Here is a 14,029-nt window from a genome sequence, read left to right as displayed (position 1 = left end):
GAAAATAAGTAGTTCTTTTTCATAGGGCTGAAGGATTTGACTGATATGAAGCAGATACTAGTAACCTCTATCAGATTTCCCTTTAGGCATGGGAGTGTAGGGGCATTTTTTTTTTAGTAGAAAACAAAGAGACCTCCAGATTAATGAAAGCACTCAGACTAGTAGTAATAAGATCAACAGTCCACAGAATTAATGAAAGCACTCAGACTAGTAGTAATAAGATCAACAGTCAACAGAAGAAAGTTGTACATCTGTACTTGACAGACTTTTTGGTTTCTGGTAGAAGTTTAGGTTCAAATGGGTCCCATATCACATTGAGCAGCTGTCTGGTCCATAGACAACCTGGTTAATGGGTCCCAGGAGAGCTTTACCCTAGATCTAGCCTCTAGCCCTTCTGAGATGTGGGAATGATAAAAAATGTATAAAGATAGGAGAAGACATTATAAAAAGGGCCTCACTTACAATGAGTCTTTATAAACATGAGGCAATGTAAATCCCTCTTAACCTATAAGAAAGCGTGATGGGAAAGTTTTTTAAAGTTGATGTAGGTATAAATTTACCATGATGTCTCTCAATTAAATTGGCTATTTGGGACCAATTAGGTAAATGAAAATTCTATCAAATATGTTTTTTAAAAGGCTAGTGTTGTGCATTTTAAGAAGTAAAATATACTTCTTGGTTATCATCAGTAACGTCTATAACTCTAAAAGGGATACAGTATACTGGCAAGGCCTTCTATTATGGCCTTAATATATGTGGAGATGTATAATTTTTATTTATATCTTGGATATCTGTGAGGCAAAAGAGTCTCAAAGTTTGTTTGTTTCTCCTGAGAGGGACAACTTTTGGGCAATAGTATAACAGTTTATAATAAATGTGAAGATAGGGCTACTTGTTGGCCAGGGCATCCAGCACCAAGATGACTGCCTAAAATCTGGCCAAGTGTGTTGTTTCCTGGGTTCCATCCTTTGTTAAGGACATCCTGGCTAAGAGATGGAAAGCAGCAATATTCCACTGAGCTCCATCATGTACAATGGTCGGCAATGCCATGTGAGTAGTCTAGGTACTCCCACTGCTGTTCATTCAGATAATCCCAAGTGATATCCCAGGTAGCCATATGGTCTGAGGGAGGGGGTGGCACTCTTCAGCACTTTGGCCTCTGGCAAGAGACAGAGGACAGGGGAAGCCATATCCTCATGCAAGTGGAATATGCCGGAGAGCCCAGGTTTGGCTCCATCCTGTCTTAAAGAGGCCTTAGTAGCTGTGCCACCTTTCTGATGTACTGTTTCCATGATCCAAAGCTTAATAAACAGCTGGTTACAGGTCAAGGGCTGAGTGTCATAGGCTGAGAGCCCTTATATTCCAAAGAGCCCATCATGTATTTTACTTATTGATTTAAAAAAGTGTAGTATGAAGCCAAGAGGGGCAGTTTCTTGCATCGGAAGTCTTTGGGCAATGTATGACCACCCTAAGAGGTCCAGAGACTCCAGGAAGCATGATGAGAGATAGCCAAAGTCTCTTTAATGAAGGGGATTGACAGGAGTGCTTGCTGATTTTAATTTGGAAGTAAAAATTGTAAATAAAGTGTTGCCATCAGAACCCCAGAAGTACTAAAAGATGTTAGACCTATAGATCCTAAATGAGTCTCCTTAGAAGATATCATCAATATAATGTCATACCTGTGCTCCTGGAAGAAAGTGGATGCAGTTGAGATCTTGTCTGCAAAGAATATCTGCAATGATAAAGCTGCTGAGGTGCCCGATAGGTAGCCTGGCACTTTAAGGTAAAGACAACTGCATCTAAGAGGCTATTGAAACAGGCACCGAACAGAACATGTTAGCCAAATCTACAAGAGAAAAATATTTACTGGTGGTTGACTGAATACAATCAGTAATATTAATAATATTGGCTATTGGGTATGGGGCCCCAATGGATTTGAAACTACATTAACATCGCAGTAATCTACCATAAATGTCTCTTTTATATCTGTTATATAAATTCTTTAGTATATTTACTATATAAGTTTTGAATTTCTAATTGGGTCAAGATATAAAACTGTTTTAATATTAATGTAAGGAATGGGGAGGGAGGTGCTGATGTGGGAGGAGAGGAGTTTCCATAACAACTGCATCCTGTTATTTATAATTATATGTGTCATAAACAGATGCTTGGAAGAATGGCCACCAAAATGTTAGAAGTCGTTACCTTAGGGTGGTATGATTCTGTGTGACCACTACATTTTTTGGTAAGTTTTTATGTTGCTTCAATTATTTACAATGAGCATGTATAAAGCTGTCCCTTGGTATCTGAAGGGGATTGGTTCCAGGACTCCCTATGAATCTCAAATCCTCAGGATGCTCAAGTCCCTTATGTAAAATGGCATAGTACACACACCTTCCCGTATACTTTAAATCATGTCTAGATTACTTATAATACCTAATACAATATAAATGCTATGTAAATAATTGTTATAATGTATTGTTTAGGGAATGATGACAAGGAAAAAAAAAACTGTGTTCAGTACAGACACAACCATCATAGACCTAACTACATAGTACATGTCAGCAACAATGTAACTTTTGGGGGGAATAGTTTTCATCCACAATTGGTTGAATCTACAGATGTGGAACTCACAGATATGGAGGACTGACTAAATTTATATAACTAGATAGAGGTAATACAATTATTTGTGGTCTGGAGGAAAATTTCTTCTTCCTTAAAATTAAAAAAAAATTTCCAATTTCAATAGTATTCTCAAAGGTCATAAGCATCCTTACCAAGGGGTGTGGGGAAGTGAGAGTAAACAGTAGGGGCTTAAGAAAATCAACTATAAAGTAAACATATGTAAAACATTTGGCTAGAAACATCTGATATGAGGCCTAACACACACTTAAAAACTCACAAAAACCTCCTTTATTGGTCTCCTTTTGATAAGAATCAGGAAGAAAGGGAATATGAGATTAGTTTCATGATAATCACTTGTGGGTTATAACACAAGAAGAGTAGACAATAAACAGAAATTTTATGACAACATTTCATGGTTAAGCCAGATTCCCCTGTCTGGACATTTTCTGCCTCAATGAATGAAGCAGGACTTGGTCACATCTTAACATTCAGAGAATGGGAGTTGAAGCATGAGTACAAGCTGCCATCTGACACATGAAAATAAAGGAAACGTGGGATTTTCCTCAAGTTAAAAAACACCTGTGATACACTTTTTGGACAGTGGAAGGAACTGAGTTCAAAAAACATTTAACATAAAACTAGACAATGGTCGACTAAATGAAATCGCTGCAAAAACTGAATGCATGAATAAAAAAAAATGACTTTTCAACAATTATTTTTGATATAATCATCCTCAGTAAAATTTTCCTTTAAAGTAAAAATGAACAAGGTAATATAGCCAGTAGGAGAGACTCTGTGCTGATAACCTTCACGTGCTCATCTTTGGAGACTGCATCTTAAAGTTCACACAGTGGGCTCACGGTCCCACTTGGCAGAGCCATGACTCGTCTCTTTGTACTGCAGCAAGAGGGGCTACCCCAGGCCATACCAACTGGGATCACGAAGACATGTTTTGATTAAATATACCACAGAAAAGGTATTTCAGGATTTCATGCAAATACAAGGTGCCATCTGACACATGAAACCTCATTTTAAAACATCAGGGGAAAAAATCACCCAAATTCAGGGCTAATTTAGGTGTCACTGGACAGTTAAACAAACAAAAACAAAACAGTCCTATTTCAAAAGTTCCATCAACAGACATAAAGGTACTTAGGATTGACATTCATCCTTCCTCATCACTGCTGCTCCAGGCATCTTCAAATGCTGGATTTAACTGTGATTTGGTTGTAATCTAAAAAGGAGTAAAAAAAGGAAGATTTGATTAATCCACCTCATAATTTTAGGCTTACAATATAGTTATAAAATATATCAGATGAAAAGCAATTAGATTATTTTGAAAGAAATGATATATTGTTAATTTCAAACAAAAGTAATGTAAGAAACACTCCACATACAAGATAATGTAACTTCATTTTAAATTAACATACCGGACTTTATCCAAATCATGTTTCCCTTTAAACAAACACACACACGCACGCACACATGCTGCTATTGTTCAAGGCATTTCTGCAACTCTTTGGAGAAGGTAGTAGCATATTAACATCCATGCAGCTAAGACTGAACTCAGGTCTACAGTCTGACTTGACCGCCCAAAATATTAATGTTGGTAACTTTTATTGTTTGGATAGACCTGACTTTTATACATAAGCAAAATATCCATATATGGGGGGCGTAAGGTGTTCATCAAACTTAGTAATACCACTTTGGGCTCAAAAAGTAATCTGAATTATTAAGTTGTGACATTTATTCACTTTTTTATAGCTAGTAAAGTAGTTCAGAATCACATGCAAAATGTGTCAGAAATGGTTAACATGTTTGTCATTAGTACAAAGGTTTCCTTGAGAGATTTCTTTGACCAAAAAAAAAAACCAAACAAATAAACAAAAAAACAACCGCAAACGTTTGGTGTTTATTTAAAACAACAAAACATCATGGTACTCTTACACTTTAGAGCCAGACCTTATAAAGGCAATCAGAAATTGGTATTTCAAATTGATTCACTTTTTTGGAAAATATTTTGAAAGGCTACCATATTATGCTCTGACAAATGATTAAAGGACTTTAAGATGGTCTCATTTTCTGAGTATGTGGGCATTATGAGCCAGCTTTACTACTACTTCTGCAACTTTTACATTTGCTACAAGTTTGTTCAGACTCAAAATCCAATAATATATTAGCATCAAAACTACTCAAATTATCTTACATGTATTGATTTTTACAACATATAGTAATATTTTTTGACAAGAGTAACCCTGACTGTATGTCTGAGAGTGCTCATTTCCTTTTTGATGAACATGGTGACTTAGAATATTATAATTCAAACAATGATAACAGTAGAAAAAGTAGGTGTTTCCAGTAACTACCCCTAGTATCAGCCAGAATAGTTGGAAAACAATATATTAATTTAGGTATTCATTATAGCTAATAAAGCTATAGATTACAATGCATTATTACTAAAACCTAGATTTGGCTATTGTCGCTATTACTGAACCTAATGTTGGCTATCGTCACTTGTACAAAAAAAATTCCATTATACACCAAATGTCCAGATACAAAACTATTAGTGAACCTCAGCTAACTATTCACTTTTCCTAGCAGCAATTCATGGATTTGAAAGAGTAGCATACTGAAGTCTGTTAATTTATTCTTTTATCCAAACATTTACTGAATTTCCTATCTTTCTGGGTTTATAATTTAACTATTAAGTTAGGTTATTTAGTGAAAGTTTATTCAAAGATGTATTGTCTTGGGGGTTAGGGTGATTCGTCTTCCCTACTCTATCTTTAGAAGCCTTTAACTCTGCCTTAGTTACCTACCCAAAACGTCCCTGGATGGTTAACCTATACAAAAGTCATGCCTCTTAATTCCACTATGGTACCTATTAAACATTTTAATTTCATTTGAAGGCTCAACAGAGAGGCAAAATTACATTTTATTGTAAATTATTGTTGCTATAGTGAGCAAAGAAATGAAAATAATGAAGTGAAAATCAAAATGCAGCTGTATATAAACTTTACTGTTTATAGTAATAAATGATAACAATATGAATGCACTACAGTATTGTAAGCATATTTTATTGCTAAAAATCAGAAAAAAATTAAACTTATAGTTAAAAGCTACAGTAAAAATGATGTATATGGATGTAGTACAGATATTATTGTTTGAAACTCAATTATTAAGTGTAACTACCAACTATTCAATTTTCTCTACATCTCCTTCCAGGATCCATCCTTTCTATGCTCTATATATCCATCTCTACCTTATCAGGTAGCCTGTTCTACTGACAGATAGTTGTGAATGTTATAGAGACAGGGAAGCATGAGTTTAGAGGGATCCTCCAGTCCAGGTCCAAATAATGGAAAGGAAGAACGAAACGAAACTTAACATCTATCACAAATACAATCTTGATAAATTCTAAATTTCTTGCTGGTAATTATTAGAAAGTCTCCATGGGCAGAATATAGTGTTGTCTGTGTCAGAAAGTGGTAAATAAAACAGCTATGTATTGTGTGACTGTCAAAATAAAGTAAGATTCTTGGTAAGAAGTCAGATTTAAATTGTAATGTAGCTGACCTATAGTTCTCAGAAAAGAAAACTGTTTAAGTTATACAGGCTTGCCTTGACCATGAGTAAATTTTAGGATGAGGGGGCAAAAGGAAGGCAACTCCTTAGAATATGGTAAAACAGCCTGAAAATTAAATAACAGGATTTATGCTTAAAGACCATAAAATCTGTCCCTACACGCAACACTTTTCAGTTTCTTAGGACAGAACTAAATTCCTCCTCTTAGATCTTAGAAGAAACACCCATAAGGGATTATCTTGGCTGATTATTCATCTCAAGGGTGAATCTGAAAGAAAACCTAAGAACAATTTTGCTTTGATGATTCTAATATTTGGCAATATAATAAACTTGTCCCAGATCACTAATAAATGGCAAAACTGTGATTTAAACCCATTACCAGTATTATTTTTTAATTTACTCGAAACTAAAGACTGAGTGTGTATGTATAAATGTGTTTTGTTTTGTTTTGAACTGTGTTGCCACTCTGGGAAACTGCAGCAGTCATTTATTTGATAGTTGAGATGAAAAACTTTTAAATATGAGTTAAACAGTAAATATTCATATAAGGAATAAGGGACTCATGAAGATGGACTTCTCTATAGGATCTATATCATCACATTCGTGTTCTACCTGCATTCACAGGAATCTTTCAAACTACAGTTTTGTAAAAATAATCTTAGCACCTACCATTTTATAGTAATATGAGAATGATGGCTATCTTAAAGTGTAAAACAGTAAATTTTAAAAGATAAGCTTTTATAGCTCTTAAGCTTAAAAATAAAGCTAACTTTGGAAAATAGTATGGAGGTTCCTCAGAAAATTAAGAAAAGAATTACCATATGACTCAGCAATCCATCTTCTGGTTATCTACCCCCAAAATTTGAAAGCATTTATCTGTAAAGTTATATGCACCTCAATGTTCACTACAGCATTATTCACTCATGTCCAAGACATGGAAACAACCAAAGTTTCCTTCCATAGATGACTGGATAAAGAAGATGTGGTACATATATATAATGGAATATTACTCAGCCATCAGAAGAGATGAAATACTGCCATTTGTGACAAAATGTATGGATCTTGAGATTATCATGCTAAGTGAAATAAGTCAGAAAGAGTCGAGAACCATATGATTTCACTTACATGTGGGATATAAAACTGAAAGCAACAAACAAACAAGACAAACAAAAACTCATAGACACAGACAATAATTTAGTGGTTACCAGAAGGAAGGATGGGAGGTAGATAAGGGTAAAGGGGGACAAATATATGGCGACAGAAGGCAATGTAACTTCGAGTGGTGAACACATAATGCAATGTGTAGATGATGTATTACCAAATTATACACTTGAAACCTACATAATTTTTTAACCAATGTCACTGCAATAAATTTAATAAAAAATTAAAGCTAACATTGTATATCTCTATTTGATTTTCTATTTGTACAGCTTAATTTCTTATACAAAAATTCTTCTAGATAAGAAGTTCAAACTACCACTATAACTATAAAATAAGGAAATAAATCATCAGAATCATATACTATCTTTATAAATTAAGTATTCTAGTTTTCTTCTAATACCCTATTTCTAAGCATAAGTCATACTAGATTTACTTTTATTTTTACTGTTTTCATTTGGTAAATGATTGTTATACTTCCTAATAGGGCCTACACTATAATAAGTTGGATTTAATGTATATAGTAATTCCCAAACAGCAGGACACAATAAGCAAATAATAATGTAAAATAAATGGCTGAACCAAACTATTTGACCATATTAAGCTTTCCACAGAAGAATATTCATTTAAAGCAGCTGTACATGGAAACTAAGCAAAGCCATAAGAAATCGAATTAGACAAGTGATGAAATCTGCAAGTATTCATACAGCGTTTGGCCAGCTGCTTGAAGATTTACCATTGTACGTGTTTTCTTTTTCATTTGGATTAAGGCCAAAAAAAAAAAAAATTTCACAGCTTTACACTGCAGTAAACCATAGCAGTTGCAAGTTTAGGTATGAAATACATTTTGTCGATAACTGCGAAATGCTATCAACCACCTCCATAAAAATTCATTCCTATGTGGTTTCGGACAAAGTCCTGTTTTCATAAAGAAACAAAATATATGAAAAATGTTTTTAGAATTTCAAATGTGCTTTAGCAATAACTTTCTTCCATCTCTATTTAAGATGTTTTATTTTTACTATGAGTTAGGTAAGATTAACGTAAGGTGTTTCTAACTACATTTATTTATATTTCCAACTTTAAAAAAATTACATCTATACATATTGGTTTTTAGATATTAACTTTTAATATCCTAGAAATTAGGAGAAATGGTGATGATTAATAGTACCTAGTAAAATAATCTTTGGTAAGGATAAATGGGGATGATTAACAGTGTCAGTAAAATAATCACCTATAGACAGCTGGACATAAAAGTAAAAAATATAGAAACTACTACTATGATCAGGGATCATCTCTTATTCATTTTGTTTACTCCTCATATTTTTAAGGCTTTTTATTCACACTGTCATATTTGTACCAATTTATACTCTAAGGCACTAACGGACTGCTAAGAGGAATATAAACTGGTAAAATCTGACAGTGTAAATAAAGAGCTTTAAAAATGTCATACATGATAACTTGAGATAAACCTACTATGAATTTATCCAAACAAGCAATCAGAAATATAAACAATTTATGAACAGCTATTCACCTTAATTTGTTAGTAATGATCAAAAGAAATGTCACCAAGTGAGTAAATATTTAAGTAAACTGTGGCATATAAATAACAGAATGCCATATTATTAAAAACAATAGTTATTAATAACATGGTAAAAGATTTATTGTACAATATTAAGTGAGATGCCAAGCTGTATGTCCAAGCACAATATTTAGTATGTTAAAAATAGAAATAGGAAAAACAAGAATAAAGTAAATAAAAATGTTAACAGTAATTAATTCAGCTTTAGAAATTTGTGTTCTTTTAATATTTGTCTGAATTTTCCAAATGTGTTATAATAGACAAATTATTTTTAACATCAGAAAATAGCAAGAAGTGCTTTAAAAGTCTCTCATATAAAATTAATAAAACTTTTTAATTTATGATTTAAAAGTAACTACAATTTGTACAAATAATATTTACCTCATCATCATCAGGAACTGGTTCATATAAGGATGGTACCCAAGCAAGAATATTGCAATCTCTGCTACCACTATAAAGTTCCTATAGCACAGAAAGGAAAGATGTGATTGTGGGTAAACTTAAAGCTAGTACCAATCTGAAACAAACTATATCAATTTTTCAATGATTCTTTCTTAGGTTAGATCAATTAGATTAATTCTATTCCTACTCCAAAAAACTGAGCTGATAACTTTTTATTTTTAATTTAGTAAACCTTCATTTTATATTTAAAAAACAGTATTATGATAAGTTGAAGCTTGCTAACGTGAAAATTTACAAAAACATTCAACATCCTAATGGTTTTTATCAATCATAGTATCTATTTCAAATGTCAGAGTAGAGAAAGAAAAAAAGGATGAAGTAAAGAGTTTGTCCTTTTCTGTCAATAACTGAGCTTTAATAAAGACTTCAAGGAGAAACCACATGAGTTTCTAGCTAAAATAGACCAAAAATTCACAAAATATTTATTTTATAAGGGGAAGCTTGAGTTGATGCACAGTCTATGTCAATGTCTTTATGCATATGCTGTTTGCATAAGGCAGAACCATGTTCATTTCATTTCCATTCTCAACAAAACTTAAGGAATGTTATATTTGCTAGTATTGAAAACATTCCTATGGGGCAATGAAACAGATCCTCTCGTAAAGAGGTCATAAACTGGGATCATCTTTTTTGGAGAATAGAATCTCGATATGCATCAAAAGTTTTTGAATGCATTTTTAAGAAGTCGTGCCAAAGACATAAATAAAATTCAAGGATATCATTAGTATTATATTTATAATAAAAATAGAAATAATTGTCTACAAGTAGGGTATTAATTTATATAAATTTATGTAACATTTATATGACTGGTTATGATATACCCATTAAATTTATTTTTGAAGACTAATGACATAGGAAAATACTCATAATGTCAAAAGAAAATAATAGGATAAAACCAAATATTCATAGTGTGAAGGCAAAAAAATAGGATATAAAACTTAGGTCCATTAAAAAAAAAGCTACTAGGCAAAAGAGAAAAGGATTAAAAAAACAAAACGAAACACTAGAGTGTTAAGTGGTTGTAAAACTCTGACTGATTTTTTCCCCCTCACAAATATACTTCTGGATTATTACACAAATATTTTTAACAATATAACTTCTTTCCTGCTCTGGGATGTAATTATTTTTATTACTGTTCATCTCAAAAACTATTTAAGCCTAGTACAATTAGTATTTTTCTAAAAAAAAAAAAAGTAAGAGTTCTGGGTAAAGAAAATAAGATTATGAATTTATAGGAAATATAGATATAAAAAATTAAATTTAATTTAATTATACATGATCAAATTTCCTAAATGGAACAAAATTCTGTAACTGTATTGTTAAATCTAAAATATATGGTTACATTAACTATAGATAATACAAAAATATTTTCAAATGTTCAGTGACATTGAGTAATTTAGTTTTTTGAGAAGACAAGATATATAACCAAGATAACTTGGTCAAATAAGCTTAAAAGGCAGTTCATGATACGCACTGCTACACTGATGGATATGTAAAGGCAATTCTGTAAATATATAAAGAGAGCTTGGAAGAGACAGAACTTCAATCAGAATGATTAATAAAGACTTCACTTGAAGGTATTTGAATTGAGTCTTGAAGTTTTTGGCTAAGTGCAACGGTTCATTTGAGATATTGGATTAAAAATAAAAAAAACAATCTCAAAGTTTAAAGAAAAGTTGCAAGTACAGCACAAAAGACTGTTTTTCCCTGAAACACACAAGAATAAGTTGCCAACATGAGGTACTATCATGCTTGAACATTCAGTGTATATTTCCCATGAACAAGGACATTCTCCTACATAATTACAATGCTACCAACAAACTCAGAAAATTCACATTGATATATTACTACCAGCTAATTCTTTGACCCACTTAGGTTTTACCAGTTGTCCCAATAATGTCCTTTATAGCAAAAGGGTCCAATTCAAAATCATATGCTACACTGAGTTGTCATGTCTCTTTACTTTCCTATAATCTGGAACAGTTCTTTAGTCTCTCCTTGGCTTTCCTGACCATGACAATTTTGAAGATACATACCAGTTATTTTGTAGAATGTCCCTCAAATTTTGTTTGTCTTATGCTTTCTCATGACTAAATTTAGGTGATACATCTTTGCCAGGAGTATCACAGAACTGATGTCCCAGAACTAGGACATTAACTTTGATCATTTCATTAAGGTAATGTATTGCCGGGCTCTTTCAAGGTAAAATCGTTCATTTTACCTTTTTAATTAATATTTTTTAAGGTGGTACTTTGAGATATGTAAATATCCTATTCCTCATCAGACTTTAATTAGTTTACTTACTTATACCAGATTTGTGGATCTCTATTTTAGTCAATGGGTTATAATCCATTATTATCATTATTTTGATGTTGCATATACCTTGTCAGATTTTTATATTCCTGGTAGAATTACTATATCAGGTTTGTTTTCAGAGTGAGTTTTGCATAATATTTCATTTGGAAAAAGGTTCTGCTGCTAAACAGATGCAAAAGTACTACTCCCTTACTTTTGAGATTTATAATTATCTTCCTTTTCAGAAATCATAGTAGATGGAATGAGATAAGAGTTGGATGCTTTCTGATGAAGTACAGTGATTAAAATCTTTCTAAGTACTTAGCAAATATAGAAATGGTATTTGTCAGGAGGCAACTGGCCCCAGGTTTCTGGCTGACCCAGGCTTGTCTCAGTTATTCCAGGGACTGAAGGGAATCAGTATCATGGCACACTTTAATCCACTGTAGACGCGATTATTAGGATGCTCTGATTTGTTGGAAAGTAATAATTTATAGTCAGAAAACATTGGTTAAATCTTGGCTTTGTCTCTAAATGACTCTGAACAAGAAAAAAGGTACAGTATTCTAAAAAGTTCTTTGAATGGATAATCATTCTCTGTCAAAAACTACTTGCAGGTTTGAGGCAAATCATGGCCCCTCTCTGGCGGCTTTAATTTTCTTTTCCCGCAAGTAACACTGAAAATATTTAACAACTGGTACATCAAGACACTGGTCAATCAGAAGAGATACTAGCCATAAAGTAAGAGCAGAGTCTTGAAGGTCTCTTTTAGTTGTTGGGTTGAGGTGAGGTTTAGGAAGCCCTGGGGAAGTGGGTAATGCTGGAGGTTACTTAGGGGGCTTGGTGCAACAGCTATTTAACAAATAGTGGGATATGTATTTGAATATTTTAATAATAAATATAGCATACTGATGTGTGCTGGCTGAAAAATCAGCCCTGTGTATCTTACAGTATGGTGTCAGACACAAATTAAGTAATCAGTATAAATAAATGAATGAATAAGAGCTGGTACTTAAAGTCCTTCCTAGCTCAAATAATCCAATAATTTTCATTTTAGCTCAAATAATCTAATAATTTTCATTCTATTAAACTTTCATGAGCCTCATTTTCCCCATAGACAAGGAAAATACCAACAGTCTTGCTATATTAGAAACTCATTTAAAGGAGAACATGAAGTAAATCTGTGTAAATGTTCTCTGAAAAATCAATGTGCTCCATTGGTGAGATGAAAGAGAAAGGTCAAGATGTTAAACAACAGCTATAGGTATGTATTTAAGAAATGATATAAGTTGCATTAACTCAAAAAGCAAACTTATTAGTCATTGGCAGAAAAAGAGAGAAAACCTTAGACTCATACATACATAAATCAAGATATACAAGCTATATTTTGAGATTAGACACATATATTCTATTCTTTCCCAAAAGACTGTTTGCAAGAAATTATTTTAATTTGCCAGAGATTTTCAGCAGTCAAATAAATGAAGCTCATACGCAAAATAATGAATTTATCCCAGTCAAGTTATACAGTATTATACTGCTTCAGATATACATCCTATAACATCTAAAAATATATCCCGTATTAACCTCTATTAAAAATATAATTACTCAGAATGAAATTGCAATTTACTCTTCTATATACAACTAGTCCGGCAAGCTAGTTATCTGAACATTTTAAATTCCCTTAAGTATCATCCTTACCTGGAAATCAGACTGAAATACACAGCAGTCAACACTTTTAAAATGTCCCTTAAGCATAGTTATCTGTTCTCCTGAGTAAATTGTATAAACAGCAATGGTGCTACCATATGGTACAAAAACAAATTCTGAACTGCAGCCACAGGAGACAGTGAATTTCAATCCTTTTCTACTGTCATTACAAACTTTTCCATAATTCACCTGTAAGATGTAAAATCATAAAGTTATTCACTTCTTAAATTTGAATTAAAAAGACAACAAAGACTGAAAGGAATATTTACTGAAAATATTAGAATACACTATAAAAAGGGTTCTTATAAATCTAAGGAAAATGACCAATGTCTTAATATAAATAAGGGCCAATGACATAAATGTAAGAGGAAAATACAAACAGCAAAAAAAACCCACAAAAGCAAATGTTCACATTTCAACCTCGACGGAAATAAAAATGCAAATTAAGGCAACTCTGAAGAATCATTTAAACCATTATCAAAGATTTTAAGAAACCATAAGAAACTCAATACTGGTACAAGTGAGATAAACATGATGGCATAGTGTAATTTGGTCATTCTTTCTAAAAGGCCAAATAGTTTACTATGCAACAAAATACAAAGATATTCTTTTTTT

General features: G+C 32.6%; 1 protein-coding gene and 1 long non-coding RNA gene across 4 annotated transcripts in view; one reads left to right on the top strand and one right to left on the bottom strand.

Moving 5' to 3' along the window:
- The first annotated feature begins 643 nt into the window (after nucleotides 1-643).
- LOC111730368 overlaps nucleotides 644-14,029 on the top strand; it is a 23,787-nt gene continuing 10,401 nt past the window's right edge. Inside the window, exons 1-2 of the long non-coding RNA XR_002776657.1 lie at nucleotides 644-2,245; nucleotides 11,513-11,588. This is a non-coding gene — a long non-coding RNA (uncharacterized LOC111730368). The remainder of the gene's footprint in view (nucleotides 2,246-11,512; nucleotides 11,589-14,029) is intronic.
- ERCC8 (ERCC excision repair 8, CSA ubiquitin ligase complex subunit) overlaps nucleotides 2,891-14,029 on the bottom strand; it is a 36,472-nt gene continuing 25,333 nt past the window's right edge. For all 3 annotated transcript variants that reach the window (XM_011377359.2, XM_023521639.1, XM_011377360.2), the window contains 3 exons: nucleotides 13,406-13,603; nucleotides 9,332-9,412; nucleotides 2,891-3,859 (listed from right to left, as the gene is read on the bottom strand). In XM_011377359.2, the coding sequence (XP_011375661.1) occupies nucleotides 3,791-3,859; nucleotides 9,332-9,412; nucleotides 13,406-13,603 (348 nt within the window). In that variant the 3' untranslated portion in view covers nucleotides 2,891-3,790. The remainder of the gene's footprint in view (nucleotides 3,860-9,331; nucleotides 9,413-13,405; nucleotides 13,604-14,029) is intronic.

This window comes from Pteropus vampyrus, unplaced genomic scaffold, assembly GCF_000151845.1.
Source record: "Pteropus vampyrus isolate Shadow unplaced genomic scaffold, Pvam_2.0 Scaffold310, whole genome shotgun sequence".
NCBI classification, from domain to species: domain Eukaryota; kingdom Metazoa; phylum Chordata; class Mammalia; order Chiroptera; family Pteropodidae; genus Pteropus; species Pteropus vampyrus.
The sequence above is the reverse complement of the archived record's forward strand: the minus strand, read 5'-3'. Positions and strand labels throughout refer to the sequence as shown.